Genomic DNA, 23,739 nt, shown 5'->3' on the forward strand with positions numbered 1-23,739 from the left:
GAGCCACCCAAGGGCCCCTACAATAATAGCTTTTAAAAGCATTTTCATTTTAAAAGTACATTTTCATGTATAAATTTCCAAATTCAGAGGAATCATTAAAGTTTAAATCTCACCAGAAAATATAAATGAATGTGCTAACATTAACCTTTTATCAGTGAACCCTATTTTATATAAAATTTATAATATGCAATTACCATTTATATTTGCAAACTTCTACCTAATTGAAAACTATTGCTTTATCAGTTAACATAAATAAAAGTACCATAACAATGCCAGGAAATCAGCTGCAACATTTATCTCGCATTGGTTAAGATACAAAGAGACCTTATTAAAATTTATTTCAACCACACTGAATTCCAATTTAAAAACTTAGATGAACATCACTGATGGACTTCAAAAGAATGCTGAAATTATTCCATAATCCATTTTTATGCTTATCCACGGAAAATATTTTATACTAAAACATTCTTTAACATTTAGGAAATAATCATTTTTTAACAATCAGCTTCACTTTATTTTTAAGATACTGATAAAAACTGGGAGGCAAATGTAGTTTCGTAATTCAAATACAGGATTCTCAGTTACTTGACCTACTTAATTTCTTCTTTGGAATAAATGCCCCTACCAAAGGGATAGTGGGAGGCTTAAATGAGACAATATATGTGAAGTGCCTGAAAACACAGTATTTCAAGAAAAGTCAGGAAAGAGAAAGGCAGGGAAAAAAGACTTACTCTTCCTGATGTGAAACTGTACTGTGCCTATCCCTGTTCGCTTTCAGAGAGCAACAAGACAAAGAGATAAGCCACAGTATTATTTCATTTTTAGATGGGCAGTTTACCCATGTCCCCAAGATGGAACAGTACCAATCTCAAACTAACTTTTCTAACTAGGCTCAGATGTTTGGCAAAGAACTAGGAGGCAGTATGACTGGGAAAGTTAAGAGAAGGAGGAAAGAAAGGAAAACAGAAGCAGAGGTAATGGGAAAGCAAATCCTGTAAGGACCTGCAGGCCATCGCAGGGATTTTGGTTTTATAGTAAGATACAAAGTCTTTGGGTTTGAAAAGAGGAGGGGCAAGATCTGACTAACTTTTAATAGGACCACTCTAGCTTTGGTATGGATGGTAGACCCTTACGGAGAAGGTAAAACATAGGATAACCAGGTGGGAGACTATTGCAAAAATTTACATCAAGATGATGTTGGCTTGGTGTCCTCACTGAAGGTGGTGAGAAGTGATCAAATTCTGGATATACTCTGAGGGTAAAGGCAACAGAATTTGCTGCTGCACTGGAATGGGAATGGAAAGAAAAAGAGAAGCAGACAAAGACTCCAAGGATTTTGTTTGATGCACTGGAAGGATGGAAGAGCCATCAACTGAGATGGAGAAGACTTTGGAGGAGTTAGTTTGGGAGAAAAGACCAGGGCTTTGGCTTTAGACCAGTTAAATTTGAGCTACCTATTAGACATCCAAATAGAGATACTGATTAGAGATAGGATGTGTGACCCCGGAGTTCAGGGGAAAGGCACACTGGCAAAAGATACCTTGTATTTCTTTGAATCTAAGATGACTTAATACTGGTACTTTGATTTTTTTCAGGAACTGTCAAAAGAAAACTTCGCACAGAACTGCCACCTCGCTGACAGTGACAGATGCCCCCCGTTTCTAAAACATACTCTCTCAACTTTGGCACAAATTTGGGTCAGATAATTCTTTGCTGTGGTGGCTAACCTGTATGTACATTGTAGGGTTTTACCAGTACCCTTGGCCTCTACCCACTAGATGTCAGTAGCACCCTTTTATCAGTGACAACCAAAAATGTCTCCAGACACTGCTGAATGTCCCCTGGGGGGCAAAATAGCTCCCAGTTGAGAACCACTGTTTTAGAGGAATTAAAATGTGGGGGAAAGGTGTGTCTTAGATAAATGAAATAGGGTATTAAAATGCGGGAGTTGTCAGTGCTTAAGCTCACAAGAGTGGATACAGATAGAAAAGGAGTCAGGATTGTACCTTGGGGCACTCCAATGTCAAGAGACTGCAGACAGGAAATGGAGATTATGCTAGATATGGCTGAGTGGTAACCATCTTAGTAGGCCCAAGGAAAGCTGAATGTTAAGCTAGCACTGGAGAAAAGCAGAGGGGCACCCCAATGTACATCATGTAACCTCAAAAGTCTCCAGAAGCAATAGAAGTGATGGTGGGAATGAAAGGAGAAGGACTGACTGGTTGAGAGCATACTTAAGCAGTTCATTAACAGATTCCTTCCTTTACTCACAGACCAACAGTGGTCTCAGGTTCAGACTGACAGTCACTCACAGGATCCAACAGACCACAGCTTGGCACCAAGTTCACTTAGTTCTACAGAAAGACAAAGTGCGCTAGCATGAGACATGTTATCTTTAAAAAGGCCACCAGGAGCCCTTTCTGGACCCACCATTCTAAGGGACAGAAATCATGTAGGTAAGTACAGAAATCACCCTGGCTTAGGGAAACTTCATACTCCACAGGAACCAGCAGTACATTTTAACAGCCAATGAGTGTAGGTTCCAGGAACCCTCGAGGGATGTATTTATGTTCACTTACAAAACTGATAAACTTCACACCAGGAAACAAAGGTCTGTGTCTATTCATAGGCTTCTAAGTTCACTCACAGTCTTCCTGGTCCATATGCACTCACTAATCAGGGGTCAGTTTATAGTAAACAATATTACCTGGAAACATTCTGTATTTATTAGTCAATTTCTAGTAAAAAAAAAAAAAAAAAAAGCCAGGGGAAGGAAAACACCCAAGATCATTTCCCATGAAGAAGAGGGGTTCAGACTTGCTAATAATCCTTTCTATTTTAAAGCAGTGATTCTCAGAGTGGGGACTTTTGCCTTACAGGGAACATATAGCAATGTCTAGAGACATTTCTAGTTGTCACAACTGGGGGAGGTGTGTGTACTACTGGCATCTAGTGGATAGGACAGGTGCCAGCGATGCTGCTAATTTTCCTACAATACACAAGATAGCTCCCACAACAAAGAATTATCTAGCCCAAAATTTTAGTAGTCAATGTTGAGAAATCCTGACCTAAAAGGATTAGATGGAAGTTCATATACTGAACACTGAGGACCACCTTCCATTGCAAGCCTTCTTTCCCAAATGGGCTGCTAAAGCATTCACAGCTGACATATGCCCTCTATGAAGGAGAACGAAAGAATCTTCTCTGGAGAAGCTCACACACCTGAGAGAAAAGACCTAAGAATGATACTAGAGCAAAGACTATGAAAGACGGCAAAGAATTTTAAGATGATATTAATAAACACTAATTTTGTTTGAACTAAGAGACTTAATCAACTGGGGGAAAGTCTGGAGTTGAAACAGTGATAAACAAACAAAAAAACTATTTTTAAATCTCAAGACAATTATTAATTCCAGGGAAGCAAAATGTAATGGCCCAGAAAGAAAATGTAATAAAAGCATATAGTTTAGCACCAAACTGCACGTACGTAGTCATGATAATATAAAAACTGAATAGTAAACCAACCAAAATATACTGGGAGGATAGGGGAGCATGAGAGAAGAAGGGAGAGGAGTTGCCTAAAGAGGAGCTCTCTATATCCTAATCTTCCAGAGTGAGAAGTCAGTAGATACACATACAACTGAAAAATATAAAGAAATAGCAATATAAATATAGATTTAATGACACAGAGGTAAATATCCTGAGAATCAGCTAAAAGAGTAGAAAGTTCTGGCCTCTGAGAGGATATGGCATGTGTGTGCACATGTGTAGCAAAATTTTCTACAAGTCTCACAGAACTATTTGACTCTTTAAACTCCAGACATGCAAAAGTAATTAAAATATTTTTTAGAGATTGTATTTGAGTGTAGGGACAATTTGATACATGGGTTTGGGATCTAGTAAGCCTCAACTGGTTTTCTTGATTTGAAGAACTGACCGAATCCATAAAAAAGTACACCAAACCAAGTTTCAGGTTTGGTTAAACCACTTTTCTACTCATCCAGGAAGACAAAAGAACAGGATGGATAGAGAAGACTTTAACTCCTTTCCTGCTTTATTCCTAGTTTACTCACCAAACTTTATACTTCAGTCTTACACTAAACATTATATTACTGAACACTGGTATCTTTGCCCACGAATACCAGTAGGTCACATCCAAAGAATTTGCTGGGAGAGGACTTTTCACTTTTTACTTTGTTTTTATTGTGTGAGTATATTTTTACAGATGAGACACACATAAAGATCCTTAATGATTAGTTTAACCTGACCTCATGCATCTTGACCCAACTCAAAATAATCTGATTAGAAAGAAGGAATATCAACATATAAAACACAGAATAACCAAGAAAGTACATCCTTAATAAAATATTGCTCATATCCCAACAGGTAAATCTAAAAGACATAAATGATACATACTATAGAGCTGGTGCTAAATATAATCCCTAGGTATCATAAGAAAGAAAGAAATTTTTGAGTTCTCTACAGAATATATACCAGATGAGCTTCATTTTAAATAAGTGAAAATTTACTTTTAGATTGTATACTTTTTCTTTACAAGCAATTAAACTCAAATTTATCTCTAAATCACCATGATTCATGCTTCTTTTATGCTTCACAGTGCCCAGAACTGGGTACATTCATAGGTACAAAGAGTTACTGACTGATGGAAATTAATCTAATGAATTAAATCAACGGGGAAAAATTAATAATGTTGAGTAATAGGTGTAAATTTTAAATTTCTCTATAATTCTTTAAACCTTGTTTTACAAGATTTTACCTTAGTAATGATTATTCATAAATAGATTATTTTACCCTGTGGTAGAGAGGACTGTAAACATAAACTGAACAGAAGGCTGGCTTTATTTTACCCACATTGATCTTTCTTGTTGCTACCCTGTTAACAATATTGCCTTCTTCTTGACAAAAATATTCAATAAAGAATTTCCCTACACCAAACTCAGCTTTTGCTAAACTTATTTTAACAAAAATCTCTTCCTTGCCCTCACCCTATCACATCCAGAAGAACTCTGTCCTTTAAAAATCTGTTCACATATATTATCACTTTTGATTATCTGAACCACCATATGAGGATTAGACCATGTACTATTAGCTCCATTTTACTTCTGAGAAACTGATGTTCACAGAGGCTGAATAACTCATTTAAGGTCCTATGGGTAGTGAGTGGCAAAGGGAACACTTGGAACCCAGTTTTCTTGATTCCAAGCCCAGGGGCTCTTTCCACTATAGTACACTGACTCTTTGATAATAAAATAGAATCTTGGAGGACTACAGTGGTGGTAGGCACCTTTTTCTTAAGTTGTTGTTTTATAATAAACACACATTAAACAGCAATTACTATTATAACAATTATAATAGCTTTGCAAAATGTCATCAAATATAAACCACACTTCAAGTTTTTTAATCATGTGAAACTGATATTAATCCAAGGGCTTCAAAAAGTCTAAGAATAAAATGAAGAAACTCTCTTAATCATTGTGACATTGCTATATCTGGTAATATATTCCTTCTGTAGTGATTTTAAAACTTAGTTCAGAAGGATCCTGACAAATTTTAAATGTAGAAAAAATAAGAAAGTTAACTAAGACTACATTTTAAAAATACCATTTCCACCTTTTTAAAATACTAAAATAGCAGGAAAAAAATTCCATCTACTTACCTCAGTAACTGGCTGCCCCTGATGTGTCAAATCCAGTTCTTGAGGGCGTGTTACTTTATCAATATCCAAAGAATCCATGCTGGAGGTTGCAGAGGTGATGCTGGAACGAGAGGAGTTACTAATAGAGCGCACTTCAGCATCGCTCACTGTGCCTGCTGATGCTGTTCTTCTGTGCTGATTAGTTATTGAGGGCTTAGTATCCTCCAGTACAGATTGCTGAGCAGCCTCATCCATGCTCAAGGAAGCCTGTTCTAACTGTGCAGTGATGTCATCCAGGGAGTAGTTGGCATGTGATGGTTTAGTTATCCTGTTAGATGAAGAAGACAATCCTTTCAAAGTGCCATGTTTTGATGTATGTCGGCTGGCAGGTAATTTCTGAGTGGGTTTTGTTTCTGTGATTTGACGCTTACTATTTCCTGCACCAATACTGCTGAGCTCCTGCTCTATGGAGCAAAGATCGGCCATCAGGGCATCCAGATCCACAGTTTCTCCCTGATTCAGAGCTTCTGCAACGAACAATACATACATGATGTTTCCAGGATAGACTGAATCAGAATTTATATATTCTATTATAAATCTGTCAATGAATGAAGGGGTAAGAAGCAAAGAAATTTATCCTATTGGGCCTAAAGCCTATTGAATATATTATTTCTAAGAGTTTTTTGTTTTAAATCACAGAGAAATTTTTAGAAGCAAATAGTCCATCTTTTAAGATTTGTAGTAATCAGCGGAGAATAAAATTATGAGATGAAAGATTAAAAATAATGCAAAAATCATATACTGCCCTACGGTTTTAACCACATCTCCCATGCAACTTTTTGCCACAGGCTCTATACAGGCTCTATATCATTAATATGATCAGTGCCATGGTAGAGCTGTTAATACTTAAAGAGCTGAGAGCATAGAGAGAAAAATGCAAAGCCTAAAAAATTACAGATTATGATGTCAATTCCAAATATTAGAAAGTTCATTAGGGAGAATACAATAAATAAAGGCCAGAGGGGCTGATTTAAAACTAATTAACAAGTAACTTCACTGGACTTTATTCCAATGAAAATACAACAGTACAAGTAGTTTTGTCGTGAGGTACCACTTGAGTATGTACTTTGTCAATTATTAATAACTAGAAAACTATTTTAATTATGTTCCAGTTCAGTTTTTTTTTGTGATCATGTGAATTAGTAATAAAATGCACAAACCAAGAAATACAAGAACTCACTCAAGTTATGCATGTAGTTTCTATATTGAGCTACTTGGAACTGTAGCTGTGTTGCTTCTGCATTATATAATTTAGTATACTAAATATATATTTAGTATACTATCTTACATTTTACTTCCAATTACATCTTACCATTCAGGTTGTATATGGAGAAGCGATAAGAAAAATTGGCCATATTTGTTTCCTGACGAAGAGGAGATCTTTTTACTGGTTCCATGGGCTTGTCAGAATCCAAACTCTAAAGAAAGTTTAATAAGTCATATTATTTTTAGGCTTCAATTATAAAAAAGATAAATAAAGCTTGCTATTTGATTAGGTGAACTGTCATATAATAGTTAATAAAACCAAAGTCCTTCTAGTTTTAAGGACAAGTATAATTGTTTTTCATATTATTTTGGTTATAATTTTTCAATTTTTAGATAATATGCTTATTACTTAAGGCATTTAAGACCATCCCGGTTTGGAGCGAATGTCTTTCCAAATACATCAAGTATAGTGACTGAGCTCATTCACTATTAGCTAAATATATGAATATGGGAAAGGTAAGATACAAAATACAAAGGATCAATGCAGAAAATTCTGTTATCTCTTCCCTCAGAGGGATTTGTTTTTGGTTCAGCATAGTCTCATTCTTGGCATGAAGTACCCTGAAGATAAGGCATAATTCTGGACTCAAAATAAGTAGATCCAAGATCAGTTTTTTTCTTTGTATTTGTGTATTTTATTAAATTTTTTTTCATCTTAATTCTAGTTAATTTATACTATATTAATTTCAGGTGTACAATACACTGATTCCACATTCTATACATTATTCAATGCTCATACCGTTCCCCCTGCCCTCTGTTAACCATCAATTTGTTCTCTATAATTTAGAGTCTGTTTTATTGGTGTTTTTTTGTTTTGTTTTGTTTTTGGCTTTCTTTAATGATATACTTGGATCCCTTTCTCTTTCTCTCTCGTTTTTTTTTTTTTTTTAAGATTTTATTTATTTATTTGACAGAGAGAGAGAAAGAGCACAAGCAGGGGGAGCTGCAGGCAGAGGGAGAGGGAGAAGCAGGCTTCTTGCTGAGCAAGGAGCCTGATGCGGGGTTCAATCCCAGGACCCTGGGATCGTGACCTGAGCTGAAGGCAGATGCTAAACTGACTGAGACACCCAGGTGCCCTGGATCCCTTTCTTTTTATTCTTTGCCTATCACTGGTTTTTGATTTGTATTTTAGGTTTGTATATAACATCTGCATATAGCAGTCTGTATTAAGTTGATGGTCACTTAAGTTTGAACCCATTCTTTACTTCTCTCCCCCTCACGATTTAGGTATATGGTACCATACTTTACATCCTTTTACTTTTTGAATCCCTTGACTGATTTTCAGAAACATACTTATTTCACTGCTTTTGTGTTTCCTACTTTTCTTACTCCTATTTATGGTTTTCCACTCAGAGAGTCCCCTTTAATATTTCTTATAGGCCTGCTTAAGGGTCATGAATTCCTTTAACTTTTGTTTGTCTGGGCAACTCTTTATCTCCCCTTCTATTCTGAACGACAGCCTTGCTGGACGGAGTATTCTTGTTTGAGGGTTTTTTCCTTTCAGCACTTTGAACATATCATGCCACTCCCTTCTGGCCTACAAAGTTTCCAGTGAAAAATCAGCTGACAGCTTACGGGGTTTCCCTTGCTTGCAACTGTTTTCTCCTGCTGCTTTTCAAATTCTGTCTTTATTGCTACTTTTTGCAATTTTAATTACTATATATCTTGGTGTGGACCTCCTTGGATTGATTTTGTTGGGGGCTCTTTGTGCCTCCTAGATCTGGATTTTTGTTTCTTTCCCCAGATTTTAAGTTTTCAGCTATTATTTCTTCAAATAAGTTTTCTGCCCCCCTTTCTCTTCTTCTGGGATCCCTAAAATGCAAATGTTACTATATTTGATGGTGTCACTGAGTTCCTGAAGTCTATTTTCATTTTGTATTATTACTTTTTCTCTCTTCTATTCAGCTTGACTGATTTCTATTATTCTGTCCTCCAGGTAACTGATCTGTTCTACTGCTTCTAGTCTACTATTTATTCCATATACTATATCTTACATTTCAGTTATTGGATTCTTCATCTCTGATTGGTTTTTATTTTTTTCTATCTCCAGTGAGTATCTCTATGACCATTACTTTAAATTCTCTATCAGTCATATTATTTACCTCTGTCTTATTTAGCTCTCTTGCTGTGATTGTGTCCTGTTCCAACCCAACTGATTTTTAAAGTTCCAGGTGTTAAGTCCCACTGACTGTAAGAACAAAGGGAAATTCAGCCCTGCTAGTTTTCAAAGCCAAATGTTATGAGGATACACCTTCCCCATGCAGGCTCCCTTGTCTGGGTCTGTTTCTCTCCCCTCTCTGTGCCCACGATGGCCCTCCCTCGTGTCTTTGTCCTTCCCCCTCTCTTGGATGTGGCTTCTTCTCTACATTTAGCTGTGGCAAGTTTGTTCTCCCAGTCTTTAGGTCATTTTCTGGGTTATTACATTGATGTGGGGGTTATTTAGCTGTATTCATGAGATACAAAGTGAGGTGAGAATCTTCCTACTCTGCCAACTTCCATGGAAGTCCCAAGACCCAAGATCTTAACAGAGAGTGGCTACAACTTCAGACAATGATGGAATATCCTTGTTCTTCTCAAGCTCTATTAAGATAAGGACAAACTGTAACCCAGCTGTGATACTGCCTACAATAAGTCTAGAATTATACTGTACTTCAGGACAGAGTATCTTGTAAGTTATCTCACTACCTTTTTAAATGACACTTGTCCTCTCTAACCTTTCTACAATAAAGAATATAAGATGCTTATAACAAAGAAATTCAGGGAAAAGGTCTGTAGTTAGTGTCTATTTAAATAAATTACAAATATTAAGAATAGCCTTTTAAAACTTTCATTTCTTTTTATAATTATCAAATTGATTTCAAATAAAAAAGAATGCTGGATAGACTGTACAATCATCGAATTAGATTACACTGGTGCCTTCTTTATTCATTTGTCTCAAGATAAAAGGAATCCATTCAGATAGTGTCCAACCAGTTTTTAAAGCTATCATATGAAGGGGATCCACAATCATTCACTGCCTTATTTCAAAGTTTCACAAAATAGGAAATTCTTCAACCTCAAATCCTGTTCTTCTGCTGCAATTTAAGTCCTAATGCTTCTCTCAGTGGAAATGAAAAATAATAGGTAGGTTTAATATTTTCTGTAAAATAACTTGAATATAATTGAGGACATATTAAGAGTCTATTTACCAGTTCAAATAAACATACTTGTTATAATTATCTGCTGTGCCCACAGTGCTGGGGGAACAAAAGAAATAGTAAGAAATACTCCTTGACACCGAGAAATTGGTAACCTAGTAGGGTGGTTTTTAAACTTTTTTGGGGGGTGGGGTGGGGTGGGACAATTATCATGAGAATTTGGTAAAAGCTCTGAACCTTCTTCCAGGAAAATGCACACAAACAAAAATACTTTACAATGATTTTAAAAGATTCACCAACCACTTAAAATGTAAACTCAATTTAATATAAAGTTGAAAATCCCATTAACATGGTATGTGTGATATGGGTGGATGCACAGATGACACTTGGTAATAAACTAAAATAACAAAACAAACAAACTTGAGGTTTTAGCCACTAATAAAGTACATAAAATATTTTTTGAAAACATCTGAAGTGTTAAAAAGCAACTTGTTAGCAGTGAGCCATTACACAATGGTTAATCTGTTTTGTCTCTAAAGACAGATTTATACAATTAAAAAAAAAAAAAAACAGTCACAGCATTAGTTTATGAGCCAACATTTTTGGTGAGTGACTCTTCACTTTATATGGCAAGGAATTTAAAATACTGGGAAGAATATAAGTACCAAACCACTAGAAAAGCCATCTGCAGTAAAATAGCATAGAGTTACTATTCCATCTTTTTTAAACCTAAGATCCAATAAAACAAGATTAAAAAAGCTTTGCCATGGTTTTATAATGAAGCCAGAAATGAAATTTTGTACATAGTCTAGAATTATGTAATAGAAAATACTTGCATGTGAGGATATTACTTATGTTGTAAAATGTAGTAAATATTCACATTTATTAAGTTATGGAATAGGATTTGCTAAAATTTAGACTTTTAGATTTTGGGTTTTAAACCTTTTTAGCCAGCAGTCTCAGTTTACAAAACAGATTTTAAATAATCCCTCTAGAGGAACAGAATCTCTTGTCACAGGTATTTTTTTGTTTTTAGACTCCTTTAAATAACCACGTAAGATAATACCTTGTGTTCTAGAGTTACCATTCATTTTCCTGTTAACATTTTGGACAATTTCCCTTTATAGCAGTATTTAAAAATGGAACCTATATCCATATCCCTATGTCTACACAGTAAACTTTTAGCACACAGTGATGATTTAAAATCTTCGAACAATTTTTCAAGCACGATTTCTAACCTGAGTGAGTTTGTCTAGCTCCCCTAGCCAGGCTCCAAACATTTTGTCCAGGTCCTGATCTTCCTTATCACTGTCTTCTTCAGCACCATGGTCAATTTCTTCATCTGATAACTGATCCATCTGAAATATAGACATTTGTGCAGAATGAAGTTTAACAGGTTAAACTTGAAAAATTATGCAGCACATGTATATTGTAACTCTCTGGAGTGAAACCTTCCAAACTAGAGATTATATTATGCAAGGAAATTAGAAGTCATTAATGGAGACAGGGTTGACAAATGAGTAGGGATGAGTAATTAAGTCTCAAATTTTTAGGAAATTGTAAAAGAAAAGAATGTATCAGATTTTGACCAGAATCGCAAGTAACAATAATTTTAAAATTGCAGAGCCCTCCCATTAATCAGAGGATATTATAGAAGTGCAGTTTTCTCCACTCACAGATCCTGTTAACACCCCAAAAACCACAAATAATTTCAAGACTTCAATCCAGCACATTATCTCACTTACTCTGTAACAATCTATTTACATACAAATAAGTATAACTTGCAAAACCTTAGTCCAAAAAGCACTTCAGAGAAGACAAAATTTTTAATCTAGTTTAGTCTGTTGAATTAGTTCCTCCTCTTATAGTGTTCTTTCTACCTTACTTTCTCATCAGTTCTGACAAAATCCAAGGAACCAGAACTGAAATAAACTTCAGAAAACCAGAATTGAAAACTTTAAATTCATATACAAAATTTCCTATATGTGGTGACTTTTCAAGTATAAATACTTGAAAGAAGAGATTATTTTCTTTCTTCTCATTAATAATGTGATATCTGACATGGAACCTGCATATTGTTTTGTGAAGCGAAGAAAAGATTACACAAAACAAAGAGCAGTGAATGAGCAGATACTTAAAGTTCTTAAAGATTAATCTGATTAATATAAAATATTTCAATATTAAACACAATCTCTGAGAATCTTTTTTAAAATTCCGGTATAGTTAACATACAGTATAATATTAGTTTCAGCCATACATTGTAGTGATCCAGCAATTCCATGCATCACCCAGTGCTCATCACAGCAAGTGCGCTCCTTCATCCCCATCACCTATCTCACCCATCCCCTCACTCACCTCCCCTCTGGTAACTATCAGTTTGTTCTCTATAGCTAAGAGTCTGTTTCTTGGTTTGTCTCTCTCTGAGAAATCTTTAGTAAAGCCTACTACCTTTGCTTAAACCAACATATTCCAAAGTAATTTGACCACAAATCCTTTCCCTTCAACTTGGAATAATACCTATTAACTTTCCCAAGGACACAATGAATATCATCATTCTATATTCCATGCTCTTGACTCACATTTCTGAAACACAAATTTTGTTCCAGTGGATCTAGGCAATATTTGGAATACTACCTATTGGTTTAAACAATTCCTCAGAGATTAAAGATATCCTTAATCTTAAATAAGAATTTGTACATATTACACCTCCAAAGCAACAATCAACAAAAGTAATTGTGATCCTTAAAATGTGGTTATGAGCTATGTGAGGAATTTAATTATCTAATGGGATGTCATGAAGCTAAATGTTAAACCTTATTTTACTATATAAAATTTTGCAGAATGGGTCAAATAGTGTTGCAAAATCAATCTGAACTGGGACGCTTAGGTGGCTCAGTTAAGCGTCTGCCTTCGGCTCAGGTCATGATCCCAGGGTCCTGGGATGAAGTCCCACATCGGGCTCCTTGCTCAGTGGGAAGCCTGCTTCTTCCTCTGCCTGTCACTCCCCTTGCTTGTGCTGTCTCTCTAACAAATAAATAAAATCTTAAAAAAAAAAAATCAAACTGAACTTAGTTCTAACGATATGGAAAATCAGATCCAATCCCATTTAATCACTTAAGGGAAATAATTTTCTTAAGCTTAATACTACAAAGGATCACAGTTTATCAATATCTCTAATGTAAACTGTTAATTCTCGTTTCTTAATTTCACTCTCAAAGCATGTATAAATCAGGGAATTCTCTTGACAAATGGAAAATATATCCACCAATTCCCCAAATTATACATCTGACTCTTAAAGAGATTTGGTTTTTATAATTTGTTTGTGTTAATACTAGTTGTAGGATTTTTATTCATTAATGAACTATTTACAGAACTATCTCATACTTCATTGTTCTACCCAGGAAAACAAAATGTTAGTACAAAAAAAAACCCCTCATCTGACCAGGTAACTTAATTACTCAAATGATAGTTGCTAGTTTGAGAATACCGAGGAGCAGGAATATCCAGTCTTCGTAATGAAGGCCAACAAGCAACAGAACTGGGAATTGTAAAACTCAACTTCCTCTTCCTAACCTTTAAAACTAAACACACTGGAATAACCCAGAAGCTAAAATATTCTAGGAGGAATTCTGCTTTGAGATAATGAAACTTATGCCTGCACTTCCCTTTTTTTTTAAATTTTTATTGTTATGTTAATCACCATATATCACATCATTTGTTTTGGTGTAGTGTTCCATGATTGTTTGTTCATAACATCCAGTGCTCCATGCAGAATGTGCCCTCTTTAATACCCATCACCAGGCTAACCCATCCCCCTACCCCCCTCCCTCTAGAACCCTCAGTTTGTTTTTCAGAGTCCATCATCTCTCCTGGTTCGTCTCCCCCTCTGACTTACTCCCCTTCATTCTTCCTCTCCTGCTATCTTCTTTTCTTTTTTCTTAAAATATGTTGCGTTATTTGTTTCAGAAGTACAGATCTGTGATTCAACAGTCTTGCACAATTCACAGCGCTCACCGTAGCACATACCCTCCCCAATGTCTATCACCCAGCCACCCCATTCCTCCCACCCCCAACCACTCCAGTAACACTCAGTTTGTTCCTGAGATTAAGAATTCCTCATATCAGTGAGGTCATATGATACATGTCTTTCTCTGATTGACTTATTTCACTAATCATAACACCCTCCAGTTCCATCCACGTCGTTGCAAATGGCAAGATCTCATTCCTTTTGATGGCTGCATAATATTCCATTGTGTATATATACCACCTCTTCTTTATCCATTCATCTGTCGATGGACATCTTGGCTCTTTCCACAGTTTGGCTATTGTGGACATTGCTGCTATAAACATTGGGGTGCACGTACCCCTTCGGGTCCCTACATTTGTATCTTTGGGGTAAATACCCAGTAGTGCAATTGCTGGGTCGAATGGTAGCTCTAATTTCAACTGTTTGAGGAACCTCCATACTGTTTTCCAGAGTGGTTGCACCAGCTTGCATTCCCACCAACAGTGTAGGAGGGTTCCCCTTTCTCCACATCCACGCCAACATCTGTCGTTCCCTTACTTGTTAATTTTAGCCATTCTGACTGGTGTGAGGTGGTATCTCATTGAGGTTTTGATTTGGATTTCCCTGATGCCGAGCGATGTTGAGCACTTTTTCATGTGCCTGTTGGCCATTTGGATGTCTTCTTTGGAAAAATGTCTGTTCATGTTTTCTGCCCATTTCTTGATTGGATTATTTGTTCTTAGGGTGTTGAGTTTGATAAGTTCTTTATAGATTTTGGATACTAGCCCTTTATCTGATATGTCATTTGCAAATATTTTCTCCCATTCTGTCAGTTGTCTTTTGGTTTTGTGGACTGTTTCTTTTGCTGTGCAAAAGCTTTTTTTTTTTTTAATTTTTTTATTGTTATGTTAATCACCATATATTACATCATTAGTTTTTGGTGCAGTGTTCCATGATTCATTGTTTGTTCATAACACCCAGTGCTCCATGCAGAACATGCCCTCCTCAATACCCATCACCAGGCTAACCCATCCCCCTACCCCCCTCCCCTCTAGAACCCTCAGTTTGTTTTTCAGAGTCCATCATCTCTCATGGTTCGTCTCCCCCTCTGACATACTCCCCTTTTCTTCCTCTCCTGTTATCTTCTTCTTTTTCTTTTTTCTTAAAATATGTTGCGTTATTTGTTTCAGAAGTACAGATCTGTGATTCAACAGTCTTGCACAATTCACAGCGCTCACCGTATGTGCAAAAGCTTTTTATCTTGATGAAATCCCAATAGTTCATTTTTGCCCTGGCTTCCCGTGCCTTTGGTGATGTTTCTAGGAAGAAGTTGCTGCGGCTGAGGTCGAAGAGGTTGTTACCTGTGTTCTCCTTTAGGATTTTGATGGACTCCTGTCTCACGTTTAGGTCTTTCAACCATTTGGAGTCTATTTTTGTGTGTGGTGTAAGGAAATGGTCCAGTTTCATTCTTCTGCATGTGGCTGTCCAATTTTCCCAACACCATTTGTTGAAGAGACTGTCTTTTTTCCATTGGACATTCTTTCCTGCTTTGTCAAAGATAAGTTGACCATAGAGTTGAGGGTCCATTTCTGGGCTCTCGATTCTGTTCCATTGATCTATGTGTCTGTTTTTGTGCCAGTACCATACTGTCTTGATGATGACAGCTTTGTAATAGAGCTTGAAGTCCGGAATTGTGATGCCGCCAGCTTTGCTTTTCTTTTTCAATATTCCTCTGGCTATTCGGGGTCTCTTCTGGTTCCATACAAATTTTAGGATTATTTGTTCCATTTCTTTGAAAAAAGTGGATGGTATTTTGAGGGGGATTGCATTGAATGTGTAAATTGCTCTAGGTAGCACTGACATCTTCACAATGTTGGTTCTCCCAATCCATGAGCATGGAACGTTTTTCCATTTCTTTGTGTCTTCTTCAATTTCTTTCCTGAGTATTTTATAGTTTTCTGAGTACAGATCCTTTGCCTCTTTGGTTAAATTTATTCCTAGGTATCTTATGGTTTTGGGTGCAATTGTGAATGGGATCGACTCCTTGATTTGTCTCTCTTCTGTCTTGTTGGTGTATAGGAATGCCACTGATTTCTGTGCATTGATTTTATAGCCTGCTACTTGACTGAATTCCTGTATGAGTTCTAGCAGTTTTGGGGTGGAGTCTTTTGGGTTTTCCACATAAAGTATCATATCATCTGCAAAGAGAGTTTGACTTCCTCTTTGCCAATTTGGATGCCTTTGATTTCTTTTTGTTGTCTGATTGCTGCGGCTAGGACTTCCAATACTATGTTGAATAGCAGTGGTGAGAGTGGACATCCCTGCCGCGTTCCTGACCTTAGGGGAAAAGCTCTCAGCTTTTCCCCATTGAGAATGATATTCGCTGTAGGCTTTTCGTAGATGGCTTTTATGATATTGAGGTATGTACCCTCTATCCCTATACTCTGAAGAGTTTTGATCAAGAAAGGATGCTGTACTTTGTCAAATGCTTTTTCTGCATCTATTGAGAGGATCATATGATTCTTGTTCTTTCTTTTGTTAATGTATTGTATCACGTTGATTGATTTGCGGATGTTGAACCAACCTTGCAGCCCAGGGATAAATCCCACTTGGTCGTGGTGAATAATCCTTTTAATGTACTGTTGGATCCTACTGGCTAGGATTTTGGTGAGAATTTTTGCATCCATGTTCATCAAGGATATTGGTCTGTAATTCTCCTTTTTGATGGGGTCTTTGTCTGGTTTTGGGATCAAGGTAAGGGTGGCCTCATAAAATGAATTTGGAAGTTTTCCTTCCATTTCTATTTTTTGGAACAGTTTCAGGAGAATAGGTATTAATTCTTCTTTAAATGTCTGATAGAATTCCCCTGGGAAGCCATCTGGCCCTGGGCTTTTGTTTGTTGGGAGATTTTTGATGACTGCTTCAATTTCCTTAGTGGTTATAGGTCTGTTCAGGTTTTCTATTTCTTCCTGGTTCAGTTTTGGTAGTTGATACATCTCTAGGAATGCACCCATTTCTTCCAGATTATCTAATTTGCTGGCATAGAGTTGCTCACAATATGTTCTTATAATTGTTTGTATTTCTTTGGTGTTGGTTGTGATCTCTCCTCTTTCTTTCATGATTTTGTTGATTTGGGTCATTTCTCTTTTCTTTTTGATCAGTCTGGCCAGGGGTTTGTCAATCTTGTTAATTCTTTCAAAGAACCAGCTCCTAGTTTCGTTGATCTGTTCTACTGTTCTTTTGGTTTCTATTTCATTGATTTTTGCTCTGATCTTTATTATTTCTCTTCTCCTGCTGGGTTTAGGCTTTATTTGCTGTTCTTTCTCCAGCTCCTTTAGGTGTAGGGTTAGGTTGTGTATTTGAGACCTTCTGCACTTCCCTTCTGAGCACATATTATAATTGCCCATAAGGAAGCTATACTGGAAAGAATGAAATAGGAATATAATTTTGCATATAGTTTTTCAGAGCATAAGCAAAACAGTTCAAAATGAACGGGTTTTTTAAATTATTACGGTGCTAAATGGAACTACAGACTCCACATCAAAGACTGCTGGGTTTTTTGAGCTTTTCCTATTCAAACCCAATAATTATTTGGATTTTTAAGTATCTCTTTAAATATTTTCATTAATACTTTTATTTTACCTAGACTACTGCAGATCAAAGTAGAGGAAAATATGGCTAGGGAGTAATAACAGAGAGTCATTAAATAAATGGAAATTCTGAAGCAACTATTTGACTTTTACTATTCATGTAATCTTTGTCAATTTTTTCCATCCTTGAATTTGTCACCATGTGGGTTATTTTATAAAAATTAAGACACTTATTCAGACTTTTCCAAAAAAACTTAGGTCCTACAACATTTCTAAACAGATCTACACCCTAAAACAGCATTCTTCCTTCTCTAGAAGCTGAAGTTGATCCTTATTCTCCTACCCCCAGAAATGGCATCATTTCTGATTACTACACACACCAAATGAGAGCACCCCCCCATTTTTTTTTTTAAAGATTTTATTTATTTATCTGAGAGAGAGAGAATGAGAGATAGAGAGCACAAGAGGGAAGAGGGTCAGAGGGAGAAGCAGACCTCCCGCTGAGCAGGGAGCCCAATGCGGGACTCGATCCCGGGACTCCAGGATCATGACCTGAGCCGAAGGCAGTCGCTTAACCAACTGAGCCACCCAGGTGCCCCCCAAAAATTTTCTTATAGGCTCTGTACTGTTAAAGACAGCAAATCTGGTACAGAAATTCATCCTCTATTATATATTGATATCTGTCTCCAATTAGATCATAATTCTAAATCTGAATTTCCCCAACATAACGCCCTGACTAGAAATGACAACAGCAGAAACTGCAAATAAAATAATCATGAGATTGACTCAAATAAGACAAGAGGAAAAAGTGAGATTTAAAAGTCAAGGACTAAGGTGATATAGATAACCTTGAAAGCCAAGTCTATTCTTTTCCCCAGAAGGCAACCATATTCTTAAACTTCAGAAGTGAAAGGGTAGGGAGAGAAATACTATTTTAGTCAGAGGACACAATACCTGTGTAAGAGTTACTAGAGAAGAGAAAGACCAATAGAAGGCTACTGTAAATATTATGTAGAGATAATTATAGAAATGGAAATTGAAGTCCTCAGAAGGACTACAACTTACACAAGTCACCTACAGAAAAATACATGGTAATGAATGAGGGTGCCTTATTTATTACTGAACTCCTTTTGTTCCTTTAACAATTCAAAAATTTTTTTTTGTAAAAATAAGTATAAACCACATGAAAACTCAGAATGCAGGAGGAGGTGCAAAGCTGCCACTATAGCATTTCTCCTGGTCTAACAGGCTCAACATCCCAAAGAGGCAAGAGAAGATTTGATTTAATATTTGCTGTACATCTACTATGTGCCAGAAACTGGGGGAAGAGAGATGGACATGATAGGCTCTGTCTTTAAGGAATATATAATCTAGGGACGCCTGGGTAGCTGAGGCAGGGTCCTGGGATCAAGTCCCCCCATCTGGCTCCTTGCTCAGCGGGGAGCCTGCTTCTCCCTCTGCCAGCGGCTACCCCTGCTTGTGCTCTCTCTGACAAATAAATAAAATCTTAAAAAAAAAAAAAAAAGGAATATATAATCTAGTAGGGGACAGACAAGGGAACCAACGATGATAAAACAGCATTAAGTGCTTTAACAGAGGTATGTTATGTGACTGTGGTTTAACTTAGTTTGAGGAAAGAAGAAAGGGATGACGCTTCAGTCCAGACCTGAAGAATGAATGTGCAAGGCAAAGAAAGGGAAGGGTGTTTTAGGTGAAGGGACCAGTATGTGGAAGGGTATAAAGCTGTGACAAAGTAAGACTTGTTGAGAACTCTAATGACTTAACATTTCTAATGCATAAGATGTGTGGTGTAGACCCATGGAAAAATGGGGCTGGAGAGGAATTAGGGGCAAAATTACAAGCCATATCAAAGAGTTTGGCCTTGATGCTATATGGCAAGGTATTCCCAATTGTGGTCTACTAATGATCTACATCAAAATTATCTGGGGTGGTTCTTGTAAAGCCAGTTTTAAAAATGGCCTGTCCAAGATCTACCAAATACTAATTTCTAGGGTCCTGGGACATTTTTAACAAGTCACCCCAGGTATTCCTTATGCCTACTGAAGTCTGACAACTGCTGCAGTGTGTTGTGTTATAATTACTGGGAGGACTTGGCAAGACAAAATTAATGCAGTTTCACACAACCACAATTTGGCTAAAAGCAAAATAAGACATGTACTCCCAAAGCCCATTAAGAAATTAGGCAGTGAGGGGCGCCTGGGTGGCTCAGTCGTTAAGCGCCTGCCTTCGGCTCAGGTCATGATCCCAGGGTCCTGGAATCGAGCCCCGCATCAGGCTCCCTGCTCTGCGGGGAGCCTGCTTCTCCCTCTCCCACTCCCCCTGCTTGTGTTCCCTCTCTCACTGTGTCTCTCTCTGTCAAATAAATAAAATCTTAAAAAAAAAAATTAGGCAGTGACAAAATTCCTTCATTAACATACCCTCATTACCACAGTTCCATGCTTCTTCGAGTTATTCATTTAGATATAATTTTTAGTTCTTTATGCCCAGTTATGTTTCAGTAACTCTATCACAAAAACAGTTTATGAAAAAATTCCTATGCTGCTCTACTCTGATAATTCCAAAGAAAAACAGGTATTAGAGAAGGGAGGCTATAAAAACTTCCAGGTTCAAGGAGTGCTCCCAAATGTGCAAGATACAACTCTTGCAAAATAAAGCAGGAGGAAGGAAACCTAAATCAGACAAAAGCAACAGTAAGAAAAAAACTCTGTTAAAATTAGTAAGGCACAAAAAGAGGAAGAAGACTCACCAAAAGGAGGAGGGAGGAAGTCAGAGCAGAGAAGGAAAAGGAGAGAAATAGGACACAATATAATATAAAATGAAGTGAGAACTGTGGGGGATGAAGGGCCATTAACTATTCATCTGACTAGGGCACCCAGAGAGAGGTGTGCTTGATTTACTTCTCTCTTGACCTACAACTCCTCAACACAGAATACAGTTCTGCTGTGAATTAAATGACATCATTTGTAAACTGCCCAAATGGAAATTGGGAATTTAATGAACCAACTGAATTTATATGAGTTTTTCACAGAATCAAAATATTAAGTGTGTTGTATATATAACATTTTCCTCAGGTTTTATCTTTTAATTTTGGATGGTCTTTTGTTTGTTTGTTTTGTTTTTTGTGTGTGTGTTTTTTAAGATACTGCTAAAAGTTTTATTTTTTTAAGTTATCAAATGTGTGAATTCTTTTCCGGGCCAACTGTTGCACTGTTTTGGTCAGTAAATTCTTCTTGACTCAGAAATCAGAGAAATGTTTTTGTAAATTTTTAGTTTTATTTTATTAGTCATTCTTTTCTGTAGTTATTACATTTAACATAGGTAGCTTAGTTTGGCATTAGAGAACCTTAAATTGATTTTTCCCAAAATTTAATTCTTTTAAATTTATATATTTATGTTCTATATATACACCAGGTTCTTTTTCTGAGGATCCTTTTCCATTGTGTGCCTATTCTTAAATAAGCACCACTTGGTATTTTATTAATTTATAGAGCATTTAAGTAAAAAAAAAAAAAGTCAAAAGTTGCTTTTTGTAAATCGATCACTGAAGTTTTCTCTGTTAAGGGTAGTGGTCCTCCACAGAAATGGCCCAAGTTTTACTTAGGGTCCAACACTTGCCTACAAACAGCATTATGTCAAGTATTGTACAGGATACAAAGGCGGCAAAAAATACATTCTATGATTTCAAAGAACATTAACCCTAACTGTGGGAGAGATGGTAAACACTGAAGTATCTTGATTAAAAAATTCTCTACGAACAAAGTTCCTTTTGTAGCCCTGTGCATGAAGCAAATTTAAAGGAAGCTATAGTCTCTGAAGTGTTGAAAGAGGACTAAGAAGGAAGCAACTTGTTATTCCAAGGCTTCATAGGAGCAATCTGAGTAAACTGGCCATCAGGAAACTTGTATGGCCTAGTCCTCTGGGAGTGAGCTGACATAACTAAGTTTTGTAGTTTCTACATGGAACGAAACTTCCCTAGTAAACAAGAGAGGTGTACTATTTGTGGGCTGGCCATCTTTCCTTACCTAGAGGAAAAAGAAATACAAGGGGAGGTGATTCACCCCTTATGCTAACTCCTTTATTTGTGTTTCAGTTTTTGACAACCCAAGATGTAACTAACACATCCTGTTCATTACCATGTACATTAACTCTAAGATTACTAAAGATCACATAAGGAAGCATAAAAACAAACAAGATAAATCAAATCAAGGTGATTTGTTAATGTTTTCTTTATCAAGCACTTAAATGCACCCCTGGCAAAGGAATTCCTTTCACAGCAGAAGGAACCATATCTTTCTTTATTTACATTGGATTTTTCATAATATTGGATATTGTTAATCTATTAAACCCCAAACAGGAACACCTTATCTAAAGTGAAAAAACCAATCTAAGTTCAATGGTCTACAAAGAAACTCCTAACATTCCTAATAAATAAGAAGTTCTAACGATCTATCTTATAATTACTAATTACACAGTATAGCATAAACCATAATCTGAAATCACAGAGCAACTAAAAAAAAAAACCCAATGAACCAATAAACAAAAAGAAATAATAGTAGTAAGTGTAATATTCTTTTATTTATATTCCACCTTTTCAAGTTCAAGAACTGTGAGAGAATACATTTCTGTTGTTTTAAACCACCCAGTGTGGTGAGTTGTTATAATAGCAGTCCTAGGAAACACATACAGTCACTGTAAGTTATCTGTAGAAATGGGGCTTCCATGACTGCTTCCAGAGATGTTTGCTTATTCTGCTCCACACTTGGGACTGTTCCGGCTATACTACCTACATACCAGTTATCTTTGGAGATAGCTGATATTGTGCATGTATTCTCCAGCTTCAACTGGAGGGAGAGTGCTAGACAGTAGTAGCCTGTGGCTTAGGAGCCTTTTGGGCTATATTTTGAATCATCATTATGAACTCAAGGTTTCAAAGAGATAGAGGAAATACAGGAAGGGTAGAAATAAAGATAGATATATGTTCATGTGTGTTTGTAGGTAGGTCCACTCAAAGGGCCTAGTAGCAATGACACTCCAGTAGCAATTACCATACCTAGCACTCAGTTTTTGGTTTCTAAATACATATTCTACCTAAAAAGTAACCAGGAACCACTGGAGTAATGATTCAAGTGTTGGGGCTGGAGAAAAATAAGATGAGATCCTAGAATATCTTCTTGTGCTAGAAAGTGTTCAATTAAGATGGGGACATGTTGTAAGGACATAGAAACCAGCCTGAAGGAGATCCATAGAGCCTAATATGGGACAACTTAAGCATCAAAATCATTTATGACAGGAAGAAACGATAACCCATTGAATAAAATAAGAATCCACGAACCCATACTGATATAAATAAATACATGGGAAAGAAAGCTCTTCCTCATAGGATGCCAGTGAATTAATACAGATGAAATGACAGAAGATCACCATTTGCAACCATTGTAATAACTGATTCAGGTAAGAATCATTGACAGACGCTAAACCTTATGGGTAAAAATTTGAGAAGACTATTTACAAATTGTCAAAATATCTCCCCACAAATTACTGGGTGACACTGCCTTAACCAAGTGATAAAATTTAATTGGGGCAAACCCACATCACACACTTCCTGAGAAATTATGCACTGAGAAGATACATTATCATTTTCTGGTATTCCTGACAAAATGCATTACCTGAATCAAATCATAAGACATTTTACAAAATAGCTGGCCTGTGGTTAAAAAACACAAAGGTCAAGAACACAAAGGCTGAGGATGTGTTCCAGTTTAAAGGAAACCAAAGAGACATGACAACTAAATGCCATGCTTGATCCTGGACTGGATCTTGGACCCAGAGAAAATATGTAAACTTATAAACATAGCTATAAAGAACGTTATTGGGACAATTGCCAAAATTTGACTATGGGCTGTGGATTAGATTACAGTACTATAGCGATGTTATATTTCCCAAATACTACTGTAGTTATGTAAGACAGTATCTGTGCCCTTAGGAAACATGCACTGAAGAATT

General features: G+C 36.6%; 2 protein-coding genes across 3 annotated transcripts in view; one reads left to right on the forward strand and one right to left on the reverse strand.

Moving 5' to 3' along the window:
* Window positions 1-4,964, forward strand: part of ABI2 (abl interactor 2) — a 165,092-nt gene extending 160,128 nt beyond the window's left edge. For both annotated transcript variants that reach the window (XM_027589791.2, XM_027589797.2), the window contains one exon: window positions 1,596-4,964. In XM_027589791.2, coding sequence (XP_027445592.1) covers window positions 1,596-1,706 — 111 coding nt within the window. In that variant the 3' untranslated portion in view covers window positions 1,707-4,964. The remainder of the gene's footprint in view (window positions 1-1,595) is intronic.
* The window catches only part of RAPH1 (Ras association (RalGDS/AF-6) and pleckstrin homology domains 1), a 91,634-nt gene that overhangs the window by 44,254 nt on the left and 23,641 nt on the right, over window positions 1-23,739 (reverse strand). Inside the window, 3 exon segments of the mRNA XM_035726620.1 lie at window positions 5,678-6,183; window positions 7,029-7,134; window positions 11,358-11,477. Of these exon segments, the coding sequence (XP_035582513.1) occupies window positions 5,678-6,183; window positions 7,029-7,134; window positions 11,358-11,477 (732 nt within the window).

This window comes from Zalophus californianus, chromosome 3, assembly GCF_009762305.2.
Source record: "Zalophus californianus isolate mZalCal1 chromosome 3, mZalCal1.pri.v2, whole genome shotgun sequence".
Taxonomy (NCBI): Eukaryota; Metazoa; Chordata; class Mammalia; order Carnivora; family Otariidae; genus Zalophus; species Zalophus californianus.